Raw genomic sequence first — 20724 nt, 5'->3', positions numbered from 1 at the left:
TTCAACTATACTCTCTTCAAATATTTTCTCAGTCCCTTTCTTTTTCTCTTCTTCTTCTGGGACCCCTATACTTCGAATGTTGGTGCATTTAATGTTGTCCCAGAGGTCTCTGAGACTGTTCTCAGTTCTTTTCATTCTTTTTTCTTTATTCTGATCTGCAGTAGTTATTTCCACTATTTATTCTTCCAGGTCACTTATCTGTTCTTCTGCCTCAGTTATTCTGCTATTGATCCCATCTAGAGTACTTTTAATTTCATTTATTGTGTTGTTCATCGTTGCTTGTTTCCTCTTTAGTTCTTCTAGGTCCTTGCTAAATGTTTCTTGCCTTTTGTCTATTCTATTTCCAAGATTTTGGATCTACTTTACTATCATTATTCTGAATTCTTTTTCAGGTAGACTGCCTATTTCCTCTTCATTTGTTAGGTCTGGTGGGTTTTTATCTTGCTTCTTCATCTGCTGTGTGTTTTTCTGTCTTCTCATTTTGCTTCTCTGACTGTGTTTGGGGTCTCCTTTTCGCAGGCTGCAGGTTCGTAGTTCCCATTGTTTTTGGTGTCTGTCCCCAGTGGCTAAAGTTGGTTCAGTGGGTTGTGTAGGCTTCCTGGTGGAGGGGACTAGTGCCTGTGTTCTGGTGGATGAGGCTGGATCTTTTCTTTCTGGTGGGCAGGTCCACGTCTGGTGGTGTGTTTTGGGGTGTCTGTGGCCTGATTATGATTTTAGGCAGCCTCTCTGCTAATGGGTGGGGTTGTGTTCCTGTTTTGCTAGTAGGGTTTCCAGCACTGTAGCTTGCTGGTCATTAAGTGAAGCCGGGTGTTGGTGTTGAGATGGAGATCTCTGGGAAATTTTCGCCATTTGATATTATGTGGAGCTGGGGGGGGTCTCTTGTGGACCAGTGTCCTGAAGTTGGCTCTCCCACCTCAGAGGCACAGCACTGACTCCTGGCTGCAGCGCCAAGAACCTTTCATCCACACGGCTCAGAATAAAAGGGAGAAAAAGTAGAAAGAAAGAAAAAGAAAGAAAGAAAGAAGAGAAAATAAAATAATGTAAGATAAAATAAAATAAAGTTATAAAAATAAAAAATAATTATTAAGAAAAAAAATTTTTTTAAGTTAAAAAAAGGGATGGACAGAACGCTAGGACAAAAGGTGAAAGCAATGCTGTACAGACAAAATCTCACACAGAAGCATACACATAGACACTCACAAAAAGAGGAAAAGGGGAAAAAATCATAAATCTTGCTCTCAAAGTCCACCTCCTCAATTTGGGATGATTGGTTGTCTATTCATGTATTCCACAGATGCAGGGTACATCAAGTTGATTGTGGAGATTTAATCCGCTGCTCCTGAGGCTGCTGGGAGAGATTTCCCTTTCTCTTCTTTGTTCGCACAGCTCCCGGGGTTCAGCTTTGGATCTGGACCCGCCTCTGCATGTAGGTCGCCGGAGGGCGTGTGTTCTTCACTCAGGCAGGACGGGGTTAAAGGAGCCGCTGATTCGGGGGCTCTGGCTCACTCAGGCTGGGGGGAGGGAGGGATATGGATGCGGGGCGAGCCTGTGGTGGCAGAGGCCGGTGTGACGTTGCGCCGGTGTGACGTTGCACCAGCCTGAGGCGCGCCGTGCGTTCTTCCGGGGAAGTTGTCCCTGGATCCCGGGACCCTGGCAGTGGCGGGCTGCACAGGCTCCCCGGAAGGGGGGTGCGGATAGTGTCCTGTGCTCGCACACAGCCTTCTTGGTGGCGGCAGCAGCAGCCTTAGCGTCTCATGCCCGTCTCTGGCGTCCGCGTTTTTAGCCGCGGCTTGCGCCCGTCTCTGGATCTCCTTTAAGCAGCGCTCTTAATCCCCTCTCCTCGCGCACCAGGAAACAAAGAGGGAAGGAAAAGTCTCTTGCCTCTTCGGCAGCTCCAGACCTTTTCCCGGACTCCCTCCCGGCTAGCCGTGGTGCACTAACCCCCTGCAGGCTGTGTTCACACCGCCAGTCCTCTCCTCAATGTCTTATTATGAAGAAGAAATAACAGTAAAGAATAAAACTTAATCTAATATTAGCAAGTAAAATAAATTTTATTATGTAAGAAGCTGTACTACTGAGAAAACCATGTGTGCAAAACACAAATTTTATGTGCTCTAAATGGCTACATGTGAGAGGAGAGTGGGGAATAACTACACTTTTTTTATGAAGCTCTTGAATAGAATGTCCTGAGTAACCTGAACTTTTATGTATTCAGTTCATGTCCTACTTAATTTGTTAGTGCCTCCTTTGCTTCAGGTGAATAAAACTACAGTTGACCCTTGAACAGAACGGGTTTGAACTTTGTGGGTCCACTTTGACACAGAATTTTTTCAGTAGATACTACAGTACTACCTGATCCACAATGCGTAGTTGTTTGGATCCACAGATGCAGAACTACAGATAAGGAGGGCTGACTGTATAGTTATATGTGGATTTTCCACTGCCCGCAGGGTCCATAACCCCTCTGTGTTGTTCAAGGGTCAACTTGTATTTGTAATTTTGTAGTATGAAGCATAAGGTTAAAGTATAATTATAATAGCAATACTTAACTTATGGTGACAGGGCACTGAAGCATAATAAATGAACGCAAGTAAGTAGTTCCCCCATATTCACGGGTGTGGAGGATACCTTCTAAGACCCTCATTGGGTGCCTGAACCCAGAGATAGCACCAAACCCTAAGTAGTCCCCCTGTAGCCAAGATTTTGCTTTCTACAGGTTCAGTTACCTTCACCTGACCACTTTTGACCATGGGTAAGTGAAAGTGTGGAAAGCAAAGCCATTGATAAAGGAGGACTACACTACACATGTGAAATATCTTGCCTATTCTTAGAGAGAGAGAAAAAAAAGGAAACTTACATCAAGGTAACAAAAGTATGTCGGCCAATAGAAAATGTGAAAAATTAGATAAACTCAATCTTTTTCTGTTGAAAATATCAGTACACATATGCAGGAATGTTAGAGTAACTCTTGTATCTTTGCTTACGCATCATCCAGACAGTGTCAGACTAGGAACTGTCTAACCATGCAATTCAACCCAAAAAATTATTGACACTTTTGTTTTCTGATGAACTTGACTCAACAGCAGTGGGCTGTGTATACTATCTCACTTCAGTTTTAAATTCAAAGCAGACAGAGCCTAGGCAGTACCCAGGTCTGCCCATGACTTCACATCTCTGGGCTCAGGGTCCTTGGAAGTCATAATAATGAGTTTTCAGGTTTAGAGAGGCATTGAATAACCTGTTGCCCCCTGGGTCATCCAGTGGACTTTCTTGAGACTCTTTGCCCCTTGCAGAAACTCTTTCCCGTAGTCCGTGGGGCTGCTTGAATAAAGGAGAATGATTCTGGGAAAGGTCAGGTAGATTCTTAACTAGGTGATGGCATAGATCTGGAAAGGGGCAAATAATACACACCTCTATCCATCTCAGAAACCATAGAATTGTAATGTTTAACTCATTTTATATTCCATCTGTCAGAATTGCAAATAACATTAATATTGAATAATTTTTAGTGGTGTTTATATAGAAAATACAGTATCTTTCGGAAAGAGATGATTTTATCTTTGAGTTGTATTTTTTAATAGATTCATGATGTTATAGAAACAAAACTAGAATTTGACCCTCGGGATTTCGTGTCCCAATTTTTTAACGAATTGCAGTCCATTTGTTTCTACAGAGATTCTCCTCAAGTTTCCTAAACATGGGATAGGATAGTGTTAGTTAGGAGTGGGGAAACCAAGTTAGGAATCAGGGTCTTGGGGTTCCCACCACTGCTGCCACTGCTGTAATCAAAGTCACTCTGCCTGGTCTTCCATGTAAGAATTTGAGTGAAGAACCAGTTCAGCTGCCTAAATTAAAAACTGGGGATCTCATCTTAGCATCTTATTTTACACATGAGGAAACTGAGGAATAGAGCTATTAAGTGACTTGCCCAAGGTCAGCTGGCAAGAGAGTAGCCCATCACGCTTCACTTTATTCTCCAGTCTCTCAGTTACAGCAGGCTCGATCCCTGTATTTTGATGACTACCTTAAGTATAACTTGCAGATTTTGAACTGGGGAATGGTCTATGAAATGGGCATTCAGTAAAATATTACTTGATAAGCTCCCCTGAATATGGTCACTTGTATACAGTACAGAACACCTGGGTGACATTCTCTACTCAGCAATTACAATGATCGTTTAAAAGATGATGTTTCAGGGCTTCCCTGGTGGCGCAGTGGTTGAGAGTCTGCCTGCCGATGCAGGGGACACGGGTTCGTGCCCCGGTCCGGGAAGATCCCACATGCCGCGGAGCGGCTGGGCCCGTGAGCCATGGCCGCTGAGCCTGCGCATCCGGAGCCTGTGCTCCGCAACGGGAGAGGACACAACAGTGAGAGGCCCGCGTACCAAAAAAAAAAAAAAACAGAAAAAAACAAAAACAAAAAGGATGATGCTTCACAAAAATTTTAAGGTGCTCTACAATTATCCTTTGCAAAGGAGATTCTACTTGTGAATATCTAGTCATTATTATCAGGTTTAAATAATTTGTTCCATCGCATTATGACAACCCTGGCCAAAGCCATAGGAGGTAGCATATATTCTTCCCCCTCCACCCCCAAGCAATTAATAAAAAGCCGACTCTACTTGCTCAGGGACACATAAAATTCCACAGGAAAAATAAATCACTTGTTTAGGCTTGTGTGTTTTGTTTACATTGGGAAAAAACATGTGACACTCATGACTATTCAAGCTTCTTAGCCATGAGGACCTCAGTGTGAATCAGTTTGCTCATCCTGATTTACAGTGGAAGTATCCTAGCTATAAGGCATTGGTAAAGGGAAATCCTAAAGGATGAAAAATAAATAAATTGCCATGAAAAAATTTTATAACATCTTTTTCCATTTTGGGGAAAAGTCTTATTTTCTTAACATTAGTCTTAACACTATTTTCTTAGCTATGCAATTAATATTTTAAAAAAACTATATGTTTCCTCAAGTGGAAAGAACTACTAATAAAATCATCAGAGTGGTACTTCAACCACAACAAAGCTATGGAGGGAAAATCTGAGACCATAACAAAATATAATTATTATTCTTCTTACAAGGTTGACAAAAATATTATGTGTGCCTCTTTTTTGTCTGTAGCCTCCATTCTGTTGGCATTTTTGTTTTCCTTGGCCAGGGGCATTTTGAAGTAGGGAATATTTGTTTATAAGCTACAAAGCACATTCTGTTTATTGATGTCAGGTCATCCCCATTATAAAAAAAAGTGATTGCAACCAAAATAGCTCAAATGAGTATGTTTTCAATATTTGAATAATAAAGTCTTATTAACCTTGTTACAATAGGATCTACTTATTCCACTAAGAGTTTTCTTCCAAAGATAAGACTGACTAAGTGAAATACATATTGACACAATCTAGTTGCTTTTAACAGAACTGGCATGAGTCAGTTGCCCATGACAAAATGAACAATATTGCCCTTGAATATGTTAAAAAATATATATGTGAGACCAGCAAGAAAGCAATGCCTATCACAGAAACTAGACATCCTCTACATATTTTCTTTAAAGTCTTTTCACCTTTAGACTACCTAAAAATCAGTTATTAAAAAAAGAAATTGACTAAATTTTGTTTCTTTTTATGGCTGAGTAATATTCCATTGTATATATGTGCCACATCTTCTTTATCCATTCATCTGTCGATGGACATACATATGGAATCTAAGAAAAAAAAAAAAGGTCATGAAGAACCTAGGGGCAAGACAGGAATAAAGACACAGACCTACTAGAGCATGGACTTCCTTGAGGATATGGGGAGGGGGAGGGGGAGGTTGTGACGAGGTGAGAGAGTGGCATGGACATATATACACTACCAAGCGTAAAGTGGATAGCTAGTGGGAAGCAGCCGCATAAAACAGGGAGATCAGCTCGGTGCTTTGTGACCACCTAGAGGGGTGGGATAGGGAGGGTGGGAGGGAGGAAGATGCAGGAGGGAAGAGAGATGGGAACGTGTATATGTATAACTGATTCACTTTGTTATAAAGCAGAAACTAACACACCATTGTAAAGCAATTATGTTCCAATAAAGATGTTAAAAAAAAAAGAAATGAAGTACTCTTCTTTAAAATATTTCAATGTTTTCAACACCGTGTATAAGAAAGAATGCAGGCATGAACTCAATATTGATGAAAGTGGAATTTTCTTTTAATAATTATAATTTTGATGTTATTAGGGAGTAGTCTAGTGCTAATTTTCTGGCAATGTATTTTCCCAATTTACTCATGCTTTTTTGTTTTAACAGATAGCTTACAATTGATTACAAGAATTGATTCCTCTGAGACTCATCAGATCATTTCCTGTAAAATCCGTATCTCTCTATTTGTGAAAAAGGTAAAGAAAACATCTGTCACCAAACTTGCTTAGCATTTAGATGTGATAGACATCAGTCCACCCACATTCAGTTTGCAGGAGAACTCCAGTTAGGGTGCAGATGGTTGTGTTGGGGTGGAGAAGCCAGATAGAGGGTGAAGATGCCCGTAAGTGTCCCAGGCTGATGCAAGGTAAGCAGAGGGCGAGAGTACAGTAAGCATATTCTCCTTAGATAAGATTTCAGAATGTTAATCATCCATAGAAAGAAAATTTTAAAGAGGAGAACTTTGAAGAACTGCTCTATGTGACATTATTTATTACTTCTACCACTGGTAGGTAGGTCAAATCAAGAAAGGACAAGACCTAGAAAGTTTTAATTTTTTTTTAAAAAAAGCATCTGTTTATAACTGGCAGAATGATCTGTTTCAGTTGCGTGTTTTCCTTGTACTTTGATCTTTTTGTTTGATACTTATGCTTCTGTTTTATGATCTCCTTCTAATGATAGAACCAGACCTCTTGGAAACCACCTTCATCAGACCTGGGAGTTTGAAGGAAGCAGGTGCTGAACCTTAGTTTTTTCCCAGAACAAGAAAAATGGGCTGCGATCGAAACTGTGGGCTCATCGCTGGTGCTGTCATTGGTGCAGCCCTGGCTGTGTTTGGAGGTATTCTAATGCCAGTTGGAGACATGCTTATTGAGAAGACAATTAAAAAGGTACAAGTAATTTCAAGAATATTTCTTGCTGTCCTGATTCATTCTATCTTCCATCCCTTTTTGGCTTAGGGTGGCTGTTTGATATTTCATTGTAACTGGCAATAATGTGTCTCCAGCACAAACGTGATTGTGAACTACTGAAACTACATGATAGAGAAGTGGTCACAGTATGATGTATATTCTACCATTCATATTCTATATGAATGCACTGTCATCTTAGGTCTAAATATTTAATTTCTGGTAAAAAACTATTATAGGTATGCAGGTAAGTAGAAATAATTACATTTAATTATGTCAATAGAGTATGCTGATAAGCTTTTGAATGAGAAATGAGTGTTATTTTGTGAGGGTACATTTATAAAATAGGTGCAGTTTGATTAATGTTGAGAAAAGTAAAATCATATTTAATATATATATAACTTAAACAAAATTGTGTTTAATATTGATGTAGGAATATTTGGTAAAACTGGTAAAAATTATTTCTGTTTGGTAAACTGCTCTATATGATATGTGTAATAATATATGATTGTCTTATGAACATTTCTTATTGATGAAGTTTGATAATTGACTTTTAGAAGATACTTCCAGAAATGTAATTTAGAACATATCCTAGTATATATGTAACAAGTTGACTATAGTTTTAACAAAACTAAAAATAAAAGTGACTAAAATATATTTAGTCACCTATGTGTTAAGTCACTAAAAATAAAGTGACTTAATGTATAGGCTTTGTACAACAAACTAGAATTTATCTCCCACCCTAGTTCCTTCTAATTCACTTTCATACTCACCAACTTTAATTGATAAAGAGAAGGAAGACTAGAATAAAGGAAAGTAGATCTGCTGAAGTCCTAAATCAGGGATGGCAAATTCAAATGGCTTCAGGGGTTTGGAGACAAGGTTTAAAAAAAAAAAAAAAAAAATGGGGAACTACCAAGAACAAGGTAAAAACAAGACAAGGACTATTGTGAATTTAAAAGTGTGTGCTCTGCCCAAAGGCATGTATGTTCATTTTTAAAATACAATGCTACACTGCTTTTACACAAAGAGAAGATGGAGACAGTGAAGCAAAACCATGAAAAAGTGTGTGGAGCTAGTTGATGAGCAATTAGCATGCAACATTTGTGGATATTTTGTTGGTTCCTCTGATTGTGTAAAAAAAATCTGTTGTACATATGTTTGGAAGTATATACCCTTTTTGTAAAATCTTACAAGGTGAAGCAGGTTAGGCTTTTTTTTTTAACCATTGATGAAAAATGAAGTACATATGTGAAAGAAAAAAAAAGATGAAATTTTGATATTCTTATTAAAAGGTTTGGGGCTTCCCTGGTGGCGCAGTGGTTGAGAGTCCGCCTGCCAATGCAGGGGACACGGGTTCGTGCCCCAGTCCGGGAAGATCCCACATGCCACGGAGCAGCTGCGCCCGTGAGCCATGGCCGCTGAGCCTGCGCGTCCGGAGCCCGTGCTCCACAACGGGAGAGGCCACAACAGTGAGAGGCTCGTGTACTGCAAAAAAAAAAAAAAAAAAGTTTGATTCTTTTGGTTTGTTTTTTTTTTGTTTTTTTTTACTATTTCAATGCTATAGACAAAATGAGTTTGTGTATAAATACATTGAAAATGTAAGAAAACTGAAAAACAAATATAAAGTGAAATGGAGCTATGAGGGCAGTCTTGCTGACAAAATTTCTTTCATTCATTGTATATTAGGTATCCTGTATTTGTGGCAACTTACACAAAGTTATGTGATGCATCATATCATGTATAGTGAGGCTGAATAGAAGCCTAGTTCATTGTATGAACATTGAAAGTAAACACTGAAAGATTAATTTCCAAATTATTCTCTCGAATATCTCAAATTCAATTGTTCTCTATTCCTTTACCTCTTAATCAAAATTATAAAGTATTATTTCATTCACTAAAAATAAGTAAATAAATAAATAAATAAAATACAGTGCTAGCCAAATAAAACATATCTGAATGCTGGCCTCAGCTCTCAGCCTGATTCAGATGTCAGCGGTCTAGACGTTAGTAAGCACAGTGCACATGGAGAACAACAAGAACTGAATCTGAAAATGGGCTAGACTACCAACTCATACTGAAGTTTCTGTTCCTGCTAAGACCTTGATCTGTCTCATCCATTCATCCATGTTTAACATCTTACTCTTACTAGGAGTATAAACATATACAATTATATTTCACTAAAGCACTGACCTAATTGACAAATAAATATGAAGATTTAATTTCAAATCTAGTTACCCAGGACAAGAAGTTACTATTTTCCAGTGTTTTTTTTGGTTTAGCTAAAATGCTTAGTCTTTAAATTTAAAAACTTTTCTCACTGTACCATTACAGCTCTTGTCTTAGTATAACAGATTTTTAAAAAATAGGACATTTTTAGGTACAGTTTCTATACTTGCATGCTATATTTGCTTAATAACAGTATAGTCATTTCTATCCTTTCTCTTGCTAACAGACTGCAAAAATTTCAACCTCATGCATTTAACTGAAAATATACATTAAATTCCATCTCCTTCCTTGGAATTCCCAGTTTTCTTGATATTATTATTATTATATTTTATATATTTATTTATTTTTGGCTGTATTGGGTCTTTGTTGCTGCACGTGGGCTTTCTCTAGCTGTGGTGAGCAGGGGCTACGCTTCGTTGCGGTGCACGGGCTTCTCATTGTGGTGGCTTCTCTTGCTGTGGAGCACGGGCTCTAGGCGCATCGGCTTCAGTAGTTGTGGCTCGCGGGCTCTCGAGCGCAGGCTCAGTAGTTGTGGCGCACGGGTTTAGTTGCTCTGTGGCACGTGGGATCTTCCTGGACCAGGGCTCGAACCCATGTCCCCTGCATGGGCAGGTGGATTCTTAACCACTGTGCCACGAGGGAAGCCCTATTTTTAATACAGTTCAATAGAGACAGACAGGTGATGGTGAGGTGGGGAGAATCTAATAGTGCGAGAGGGAATTGCCATTGTTCAACACCCTTTCTGCTCTATAAACTTTCTTCTCTTCTGTATATTCTGGGGCGAGAGGACAGGATCAGTTCTAACACAGAGACTATAACTTATTTTGTGGAAAAATCTTCAGAATAGAAAAGTGACAATAATCTTCCAGTGCACAGCGTTTTAGACTAAGACTTTTTTGATACATAATTGATCATCTGTAGCTTAATAGTGGTCATCTGTTCTTTCTTATTATTCAACAATATTATTCATTTAGACCCTGTTAGATGGCATGAGGGGTGCCAGCATCTATTTTAATTGTTTACTGTTTATCTCTAAGTTCACAATGGCTAATCCTGAGGAAATAAGAGTTTTCAGACATCAGAAATTTGCTTTTGTATAGAGGCTAAGAGAGAATAAAATAAATATTTATCTCAAGAAATATAAGTTTTAACTGGGGAAAGCATATTGTAAAAACTACAGAGACCTGTGAAACTCTATAATTGAATTCTAAAGCATATACTGTAGAAAATAAATATTATTTAGAAAGAGAACTTTCTCAGAGTATTCAATAACTTCAGGAAGAAGGTGAGATTTGAATTGGATTTTGAAGTACAAAATTTTGAAAGTCCAAAGAAGGCTCCAATAAAAGTGTCAAAGGACTGTTTAATACTATGGGAAAAGTTGTGGAAATGCAAGTAAATGTTGTGACGAGGGAAGGAGGAATATTAAAAAATGTGCCAAAAATATAGGATTAACAGGAGAGACAATTAGAAAAATAATAACATGGGGTAAGATTTAGGAAGCTTTGAACATCAGTTAGAAGACTAATTAATGAAATGATAGGCAATAGTAGATGGTTTATGTTTTCTGGTAGGTGTTAGATATAACAAAATCTGCATTCAGAGATTGATATCAAATATATACTAATATGCTATATACCATACATACTAATATACCATACTATATACTAATAAAGCATTTATTTAGTCCTACTAAGAGCTGCATATATACTAATTCATTTAATCTTCAGAAATATCTATGAGAAGGTACTACTATTTTACCCATTTTACAGTCACAAGACCCTAAATCAACTTGCCAACTCACCTAGCCAAAAGGAGGACGAGTTAGTTTCCATACCTAGGCAATCTAAAGGGAGAGACTAGATGATTTACACAGTTTTGTACTCTATAATTCTACAATAGAATGTACTGGAAAGTGAGGAGACCAAAAACAGGAAGCGCTATGTAGGACATGACCACTTTCAAGGAGAATTTAAGACTCCCTTTAGAAAGATCTTTGCAGAGTCTGCACATAACAAAAGGCACTCTGGTTTAGTGTGGTGGAGTACCTAGAACTGATGGGTGATGGGATACAATGGGATAGAGGGACTAAACAGGGAGAGAGAGGAGTAAAAAGAACAAACTGCAAGATGTCCAGTTGTTATTGATAGAACTGTATACCTTAGAAGAATAAAAAACAGACATTTTATAAGCTATTTGATATGAACATCAGTGTATATTTCAGAGGTCAGAGCTCAAGAGATTTGATCATTATTATAGAGAATACAGATAAAACTAAACAGTAGATTTGCTTAAGGAGAATTTGAATATAGAGACAAAAGGGCAGAGAAATTACTATAGGATATGTGCATTCTGAGGTAGGTAGGAAGACAAAAACAGAAAAGGGTAAAATTATTTTATATGGAGCAATGAAAACAATAGAGTGCATTTTTTGGGAAGTTAATAGGAAGCCAATTTTCACGGAAAGAATAAAATGATCTCAGGCAGATGAAAATTAAGGAAATAATGGTTAGAACATCGTCAGTAATGACTTTGAAAGTATAATTTCACTAGTGCAGGGTAACAAAGCAGGGATAAAATAAATAAATAGAGTGTTTTCCCTTCTTGTTTTTGAAATGAGGGTTATCTGCAATCTTTGATTTACATTGTAACCCAGCTCAATATCCACAGACTAAGACATCATCAGAATACCTTCAATGGTTAGGGGCTGTGTGGTACATTTAAGACTAAGCCTGAGTTTGCTCTCGGATGTTCATATATCCATGATGATCTTGCCCATTTGAATCATGTAAAGATGCTGGGACTTTTTCTTTATTTAAATAAAACTGTTTCTTTTTTATTTAGTTTAAAAAATTATTATTATTATTAATTTTTTTTTTTTTTTTTTTTGCGGTACGCGGGCCTCTCACCGCTGTGGCCTCTCCCATTGCGGAGCACAGGCTCCGGACCCGCAGGCTCAGCGGCCACAGCTCACGGGCCCAGCCGCTCCGCGGCATGTGGGATCTTCCCAGATCGGGGAACGAACCCGTGTCCCCCGCATCGGCAGGCGGACTCTCAACCACTGCGCCACCAGGGAAGCCCTAAAAAATTATTTTTTAAATGAGATTGGCATATGTATCTATTCGGCATGCAATATAAGTCAAATCTTTGAATTATGTGTAATCCCAGAGAGCCAAGTATCTTACCACTGACTCAGAGCACTTAGGTTAATTCTGTTATTTTACAAATATATACAAGTTTTACTAGTGGTCAGTTTTGTCTACAATTGAAACTCATTGCAGATTACTTGCTGTATTTAACGGACTAGTAGCAACTTGGCAAAGTTATTACCAGTATACAAGCACCATAAAAAAAAAAGAAGTGCTTAATTTAAAAAGATCAGAAAATCATATCCTGTTGTTACCTAAGTTTTAAATATAGAATTGGGACTCTATGATGCCTTCCAGTTCTAAAAGATGGCACCGGACACCAGCCTTTGAAATGGCCTAAACTAGTCCATACATTTTACTTCATGTGTATGTGTGTGTGTGTGTGTATGTATATATATATGTATTTCTTTACTCGTTATTTCCAAGGGATATTTTTTAGGGACTTTGTGCTTTTTATGCATTATAACTGGAAACTTTTTTTACCAGTATTTTAGACTTTGATTCCTAATAGATTTGTGTGGGCCCAGCAGGTTTATGCACTCTTGCTAGACACACTGAAAGTCAATGGCATGAGCTGCCATGAATGTGGAAAGTAGAAATTACCAGAGGACTTCAGAAAAAGGTCAAAGTTCTGCCACCATTTACAAAGATTAACTTATCACTTGACACTGTTAATGTCACTTGATATATGTTTGGTGAATATTATATAACAGGCAATTTAAAATAATTTCAATTTAATTTCCCTATGATATTAACTGTAGAACACCAAGAAGGAAATTAAAGATACCTTTATTTCCAATTAAAAACTAATGTTCAATTATACCATCATTCAATTATACCATCATTTCCTTCCCCCATTCTTGAAAAGAATGATCCTTCAGTAGCCAAAAAAGTGCTTCCAGATAAAATAAATTGAAATAACAATTATTTATGTTCATTAAAACGACTAGAATTTCAAATCAACAGTACATATTTAATAGTGAAATTAATTTATATTAATTTCATAATATATGCTTAGAGCATTTCCAGATATGATAAAATAGTTTTTACATTATTATAGTATCTAAAAAGCTAAAAAAAAGTGCCAGAAGTATAGGTTGTTAAAGATGGTAGCATTTGTGTTAAATTTAATGATAATATATGAGAACATGAAATACTCTAAAACAAATTATAAATTTAAAGAGCAGAATAACATGGTTTAAACACATATATTTGCTCCAATAATAAAATCACTTTAAAATGTTTTAAGAAAAAGCAGATCAGCATGTGTAATTTTCTTCCTCTAGCCCAACTTAATATCAACATAGTTTACTTTTCATGCCAAATACAAAATCTCCCATTTTAGGTTCTTCCATAAACTCTTGACAGCTGATTTCTGAGTTTCAGAAACACATTAAATCTGATCCATTTCACCAAATGTTATTCTGTGGTTTAACTGTTGACTTGATAACCTGAGACTAAAACCACTTTTTGACTCTCAACACAACTGGTAGTAATATTCTAATTCATTCTCTCTCTCAGCACGCACACACACACACATATGCATCATGTACACACATAGGAGAATGTTTTTTGAAATGGGAAGACTGCTTGTAACTGGTCCTAAACAGAACAAATTGTAATAGTGAGTGGAGAGGATAAAGACTCTTTTCAGTATGTTTCTGCTTTCTAGGGAAGTTTTGATTTCACTGGATGGAGAATAAATAGAAGAGTGATTAAATAGAAGAAGTAGTGTCACAGGATTTTACATGAGTTCTTGCCAGATGACTGGTTTAGATAGGAATCCTATGAACGAAGTAGTTAAAGCAATCTGGAAAGTAAGTGAGATGAGAGTTCTCCCTCTAAGGGGTGGAGGATATTTGTATAATAATAATAGTCAATGTTTACTGAATGTGCTAACACTGTTCTGAGTGCTCATATTTATTCATTCTTACAATAACCTATGAGGATAAATATTTAATTACACCATATTCCACTTATTTTGACTTTCAAAAATACTAATTTCATATAGTTCAATCTAATGTTATTATTAGTATCCCTATTTTACAGATAAGGAAACTGAGGTACAAAGAAATTAAATAACCTGCCCAGGTTTAACTGGTTAGCATGTGACCAAACTGGGAATCAAACTCATAGCATCTATTTCATTGTTAACCACTTCACTCTAGGCTTTGAGTGAAGAAGCCAATGTACTTGGTCAGGCTGGGAGTAGGCTAAGGAAATCTACTCATAGATTAAAATCTCTTGGACTTCCCCAGTGGTCCAGTGGTTAGGACTCTGCGCGCTTCCACTGCAGGGGGCGCAGGTTTGATTCCTGGTCAGGGAACTGGGATCTGCGTGCCACGTGACGTGGCCAAAAAAAAAAAAAAGATCTGCTATATACGATTCCGTCTCTTGGTACTCTGTAAGAGCCCTGAGAAATGGGACAATATATTTTCTACATATGTATTCTATATACTTCAGGCATAGGAAGATATCAAGGACATTTTAATAGTTACACTAAAGTTGATGAGTACTATTTTCCCGTAACAGCAATAATCAAGTGACCAGGTGACTAGATAGAGGGCATTACAGTCCCATATATCTACCTTTAAATTAATGTAGCAAAATAGAAGTTTCAAGGTAAGTGGCTTTAAACCCAGCTGGAGACCCTGTCATGTGGCAGTCATCAGGCTGGTATCCACTCATTACTAGGACTGGATAGTCTGAACACTTAAAGTCAGGGACAGATACTGATGTACATATTAGCCAAGTGAGAGGATGTTAAATTATATTACTTTTTCTGTACACATAATTATCACCTTTGTACTTCAAATTTAGTAAAAGATCTGCAAAATGGGGTAGAGAGTCCAAAGTCAACTTAAAATCAAGGCCTCCTAAATTCACAAAGAACATAAAAACTTTTGCTCCTTTTACAGGAACTTATGATATATTTAGCCTTGGTAGTCAAAGAGGCCTCTACAACTTTTTAGTACATTTGATAATGTTAGGATCAGAAGAAATTCATTCCTATTGTGACTGCTTCAATATTTTTCTCTGTGTCTCTAAACAAACCATGGTGTTACGGAAACCACACAAGATTGGAGTGAAATGCCAGATTCTCCATTATCTACTACTAAATTGTCATACAGCATTGAATCAGACATCTGCTTCTCTAGGACCCACTTCTATTTCTAAAAACTGGATAGGGTTAGATGACCCTAATTCTAAAGCTAGTAATTCAATGCATTCATTTCAACTCTTTGTGTTTCAATTTCCCCATTAAAAAAAATCTCTAGGTCAACAAATAAGACAAAGTAATTCATGGCGTTAGAAGAAAGGCATGATACAGTTACAATGTCTTTTGATATGAAATGCACAAGCATCAGAGTTAGGGAGTTTTCTGTCCTGCCAAGTACATTACTGAGTTCCTTTCATTAAGAACTGAAATAAAGTATGTGCCTTGAGAGGTACATTATAAACAATTGATACTATATATATTAGTCCTTAACATTCTATAGGGTGAGAGTAATTATGTGTATGTGTGTATGTTCGTGTGTGTTTTCCCCTCCTAAAATCTCTTGAAATGGGTAAATTAACAGAGCTTTCAGCTTCCATATAGATTTCAGCTTCAAAAGCCCCATCATTTAGGGTAAACACCTTAACATTTAAAAGAATAGCATTAATACTTTATCTGTACACAATTTTGTCTTAATTTTGAGCTTGCTATGGAAATAGACTTTTTAGGAGCAAATAAAAAGATTTTCAAGGACAATTGCTTGTAAAAAGTAAGAAGATCTAACATCGCTTTAGCAGCTCCAATTGCATTGCAACAGCAATGATTGGAACAGCACAGGGTTTTGTAAAGGCATTTTAGCTGATGTCCTGTTCTTCTCTAAGGAATTCCCTTATTCTCTCCACTAAGTAATAAGTAAAGTTTCCTGAAGATATGAAACTTAACTTGACTTCTACCAACTAAGTGCAGAGGTGACAGGAACAAAAACTAGTAAAACACGGTGTAAAAGAGGACCAGCCTAAGGGTCAGAGACTAGGATCCTCGTCATGATTCTACTTCTAGGTATTTGCCTCAGTTACCCTTGAGCCAGACACCTGGTTTCTCAGAGCCTTAGCACGCTCTCCTAGAAAATGTGCTAATGTCCAATGTCCTTTCCTGATCCATCATTCTATGAATTGATGCTTGCAGGTGAAGGAAACAAAGAAGTCAGATTGTCCCTGTATTCCTAGGTCTTATTAGGCTCATTTTGTGTGAAATACTTTCCTTCCTCTTCCTCTGGCAGCAAGGTAAGTTGGAACTTGACACCTGGGCATTCCTCCCAAGGTGCTTACTTGGAAACACTGCCTGCTACAAAGTCACCTTTGTCTGCGTTAGCTACTAGAGCTCCAGAGGCTTCCTGCCCAGAGAGTGAAAGCCTTGGAAGGAATCCAGGAGAGCATCTATGATAATTCCCTCGTTTTACAGATACTGAAATTGACCCAAGGGGTTTGGTGACTTTCTACTCAGTCCCAACTCCTGAAGCACAAGAGAGATTTCTAATGTAGGGTTTTCTGATTCTGTCATTGGTATTTTTCCTATCTGTCCATCTTTATTACAAGGATCATCAAAGATTTTTAATGGATTTCACAAAAGGATAACATGAAAACTTCCTTATTTCATCCTTTTATTAAAAAAAGTATTAACCTAATAATAATGAATTAAACTTGTAATTTTTGGAAACATGTACTAGCAGCTTTCTGCAAATGTACTGAGAGTTGGGAAAGCCTCATTTAGCAGGGTTTTGAAGGGGAGAAGTCAAATTTGTGTTTTTCTTAATTTAAAAGATATTAAGTGATGTTCCCCTGAAGTATCCAACTTTTGAAGAAAGTGAAAAAGCTTCCAATACCACTAGAATTTTCTCTCAGTTTTTCTGTTTTGCCTCTTCAATCCATCTCACTGAGGGCAGAAGAGAAGTTAATATTCGACCTGATAATAAATTTTTGGAAAGCTTTTAATTAGCTTAATAAATTGTGTTATAAACTGTTGCAATGTTGCCATAAGGTCACTCTAAAGCTTGCTAATGGTTGGCCTTACAATCGACAGACATGGTCTGCAATATTAGACACTGATTCTCTTTGTAAAGGGTTGACGAAAAGAGATTGCTATCAAATGTGTTGAAAACATTTCTGCCGCAACCTGTGGCAGGTTGCAGAGGTTCTCACAAACAAGATACTTGAGCTTGGTTCTTTCACTAACTCATTAATGGTTTTAAACTCCCACAAGTGCCCGTATTTACCACAAAGAAATAACCCAAACTTGTTTTCTTTTTCATAGGAAACTGTCCTTGAAGAAGGTACAATTGCTTTTAAAAATTGGGTTAAAACAGGCACAACAGTTTACAGACAGTTTTGGATCTTTGATGTGCAGAATCCAGAGGAGGTGGCAGTTAACAGCAGCAAAATTAAAGTTAAGCAAAGAGGTCCTTACACGTACAGGTGAGCGAGTCCCCATAATAAGTGGCACTCTTTCCTTGACCATATGTGTTTCTGAAAAAGCTTCCACTTGACAACTGCCATTGTATTGAAATATACTTATTATTTTCTTGCCATTAACATACATTGAAATATTCTGTTTCTGCCTATACAAAAGCCTAATCTAAGGATTTAATGATGATAAGAAATATATATTTTATTATGAATTTACCAGCACCAATTAACTGCCCTACATTTAGGAAGTTACAGGAGTTTTACGCTTGTGGCGTATATTTTCAACAAGTCTAAAATATGCATGCTAAATAAAAAACCATCTATCACAATTTTACAATCAGAGGACTTTGAAATCCTAAAATCAAAAGCACAGGTTATATGAGTGGTTCTCCAGGGGTGGCTCCTGAACCAGCCACATCAGCATCTCCTGGGAACTAAGTAGAAATGCGAATTCTCAGGCCCACCTTAGACCAAATGAATCAGAGACACTTGGTTTAGACCCCAGTAACGAGTTTTACAAGTACTCTGGGGGACTGCAATACACACTCAATTCTGAGAACCGCAGCATTAAACTGTTTCTACCTAACTATAATACCTGCTAAGGACTTCTATTCAAACTAATCTCCAGGTCATGTGGGTGTTTGTATTTATTCAGTAGTTTCATTCTTATGTTTTCTTCAGGACTGAGACTGAATAAGCTATACCTTTATCTACATGCCTTAACATACTTTGGAATAGAATCATAGCCTATTGGAAGTAGGGGGAAATAATTAGCCAGAACTTTTCATTTTGTAAATTTAAAAACAAACTGATACCAGGGTAAGTGAAATGATTTGTCCATGTTCACACAAACCTAGGAACAGGTAACTCTTAGATATTTGTGTACATTTTCTCCTATGTAAGTTATAGACTATGTGTATTTTCTAACTATCAAAGTAGGAAAAGGGGAGATTGAGGTGCTAAAAACACTGACCCTATCCAGGTAATAGGAATATATTTATGGTGCCCATATGTGAACATAGCTAATCCTGCTGTATCATTTGTTATACACATGAGTGGTTTTTCCTCAAGAATAATACAACTACTCATATGCCATGATCAAGTATTATTACAAAATTTCATATTTGTAATGATTTCTTCTAATTCATAGTTTTACTTTCTTATCTGTTTCAGATAGTCTATGATTATATAATTTCTTTCCTTTCCGTGCATTAATATATTTCTAGATTGACAGCTCACACGCAAATATAATGAAATAACAGTAGTTGGGAGGGTGATGCCTGCTGCCGCAGCACATCATACGTAAGCTGCCAAGAGCCTTGGTACCTATTCTGTCCTAATAATTATCCCCACGTCTCCTGTCTCCAGGCACAGGTCTGTGACTATTCACAGCTCTGTCAAAGAAGACATGGTTTTCATTGTTACAAAAAAAAAAAAACCCAGAAAACAAAACAAAACAAAACAACACCTCACCTTGGAAAATATTTTTATTTTTTCATGGTCTTATAGTTCTTATGTTGTTATGAAAAGCCTGTATGAATACCTTCGCCCAAAAACTGTTGTTAGCTGTGATGTGTACCTATAAAATGTAGAATTCACATATGACCTAGTAAGAATCTAAGCATAACTGATTAAAAATCATACCCTGAGAGAATCGAATACACGTGATAAAAGAGAATACTTAGAATTTGGGAACTCATCACAGTTTTAAATTTTTTGTTTGTTTGGAGGGGTTATGTTTTTACTTTTAAAGATATTAATTGGGGTGTGGAAAACATAAACATAATATTGAATCCTGCCCTAGTCCTGCTCTGATAGTTGACAGTTGATACATATTTTATTCTTAGAGGCTTAAACCTTGCTCTTGAAGGGATGAAAGGGGGTGGGTTAGATATAATTGATTTACCTGGAGAAGAGAAGTTGGATTTGCAGCTGAAGTACATAAACAATAAACTCCTATTTATATAACAATGTTAAACGAATTTGTGATTAACTACAAGTCATCTTGTCTCATGATGGCAACGAAACGGTCCTTAGTGTCTGCTTGGATGCCTTAAATGATGGGAAAATGACATTTACCTTTCCAAAAAAGTTAATAGTTTGAGAGTCTTCCACGTGTTGAGGTGATCCTGCCTCCCCATCAATTACACCCTGAACTCAGTTGAAATTCTAAGTGGAGGAGGATGTCTCTCCTCAAACCACAGGCTTATTTGGCTTTCGGCTGCTAAAGTGAGCTTGATGAAACTTTGACAAGATGTGACATGGGTCAAAGCATAAAATTGCCTGGATAGAGATCTGAATTATATATGTTCCAACCTACACCATCTCTATGAAGACCTGGTAACTCCTTCAGAATATTCTCAGATCCAATCTTTTTTTTTTTTTAATTACTTTGTTTTGGCAGGAGTACATAGCAAAATCGGAGGCAAATTCCTCTTTGGCCTTATTAACCAACACTTTCTGAAACCTGTATACATTCTAATTTTTAAACAAAAACTTTAGTGATTCATGTTCTCTTTTTAAAAGTACGTTCTAAACACAGGCCTCAGTTTAAAGGATTTTTCTGTTAGTCAGTGCCATCTACTGGTACAATGTAAGTACAACTAAGTAAACTAGAATTTGGGTCACAATTATTTTTCTATTTCAATTATTTTATATATATATATATATATAATCCTGAAAATTAAAGTATTTTAATTTTAAAAGTTAATATGTAATCTAATTTTAATATACAGTTATCTAGTAGAAAAGAGTAATTGACTAGTAATAGACTCTCCAGGGAGATGTTCCATATTTTTATATTCTTTG

The 20724-nt window shown here is 37.1% G+C and overlaps 1 protein-coding gene across 7 annotated transcripts in view; it reads left to right on the top strand.

The window, feature by feature from the left end:
• The window catches only part of LOC132524790 (platelet glycoprotein 4), an 83351-nt gene that overhangs the window by 45056 nt on the left and 17571 nt on the right, over nt 1–20724 (top strand). For 6 of the 7 annotated variants that reach the window (XM_060157205.1, XM_060157208.1, XM_060157206.1 and 3 more), the window contains 3 exons: nt 6279–6367; nt 6852–7060; nt 17765–17925. In XM_060157205.1, the coding sequence (XP_060013188.1) occupies nt 6941–7060; nt 17765–17925 (281 nt within the window). In that variant the 5' untranslated portion in view covers nt 6279–6367; nt 6852–6940. Of the gene's footprint in view, nt 1–1294; nt 1427–6278; nt 6368–6851; nt 7061–17764; nt 17926–20724 lie in introns of all 7 variants that reach the window. The other variant, XM_060157204.1, reaches the window with a different exon arrangement.

Source organism: Lagenorhynchus albirostris, chromosome 8, assembly GCF_949774975.1.
Source record: "Lagenorhynchus albirostris chromosome 8, mLagAlb1.1, whole genome shotgun sequence".
NCBI lineage: Eukaryota > Metazoa > Chordata > Mammalia > Artiodactyla > Delphinidae > Lagenorhynchus > Lagenorhynchus albirostris.
This window is presented reverse-complemented; position numbering and strand designations above follow the sequence as displayed.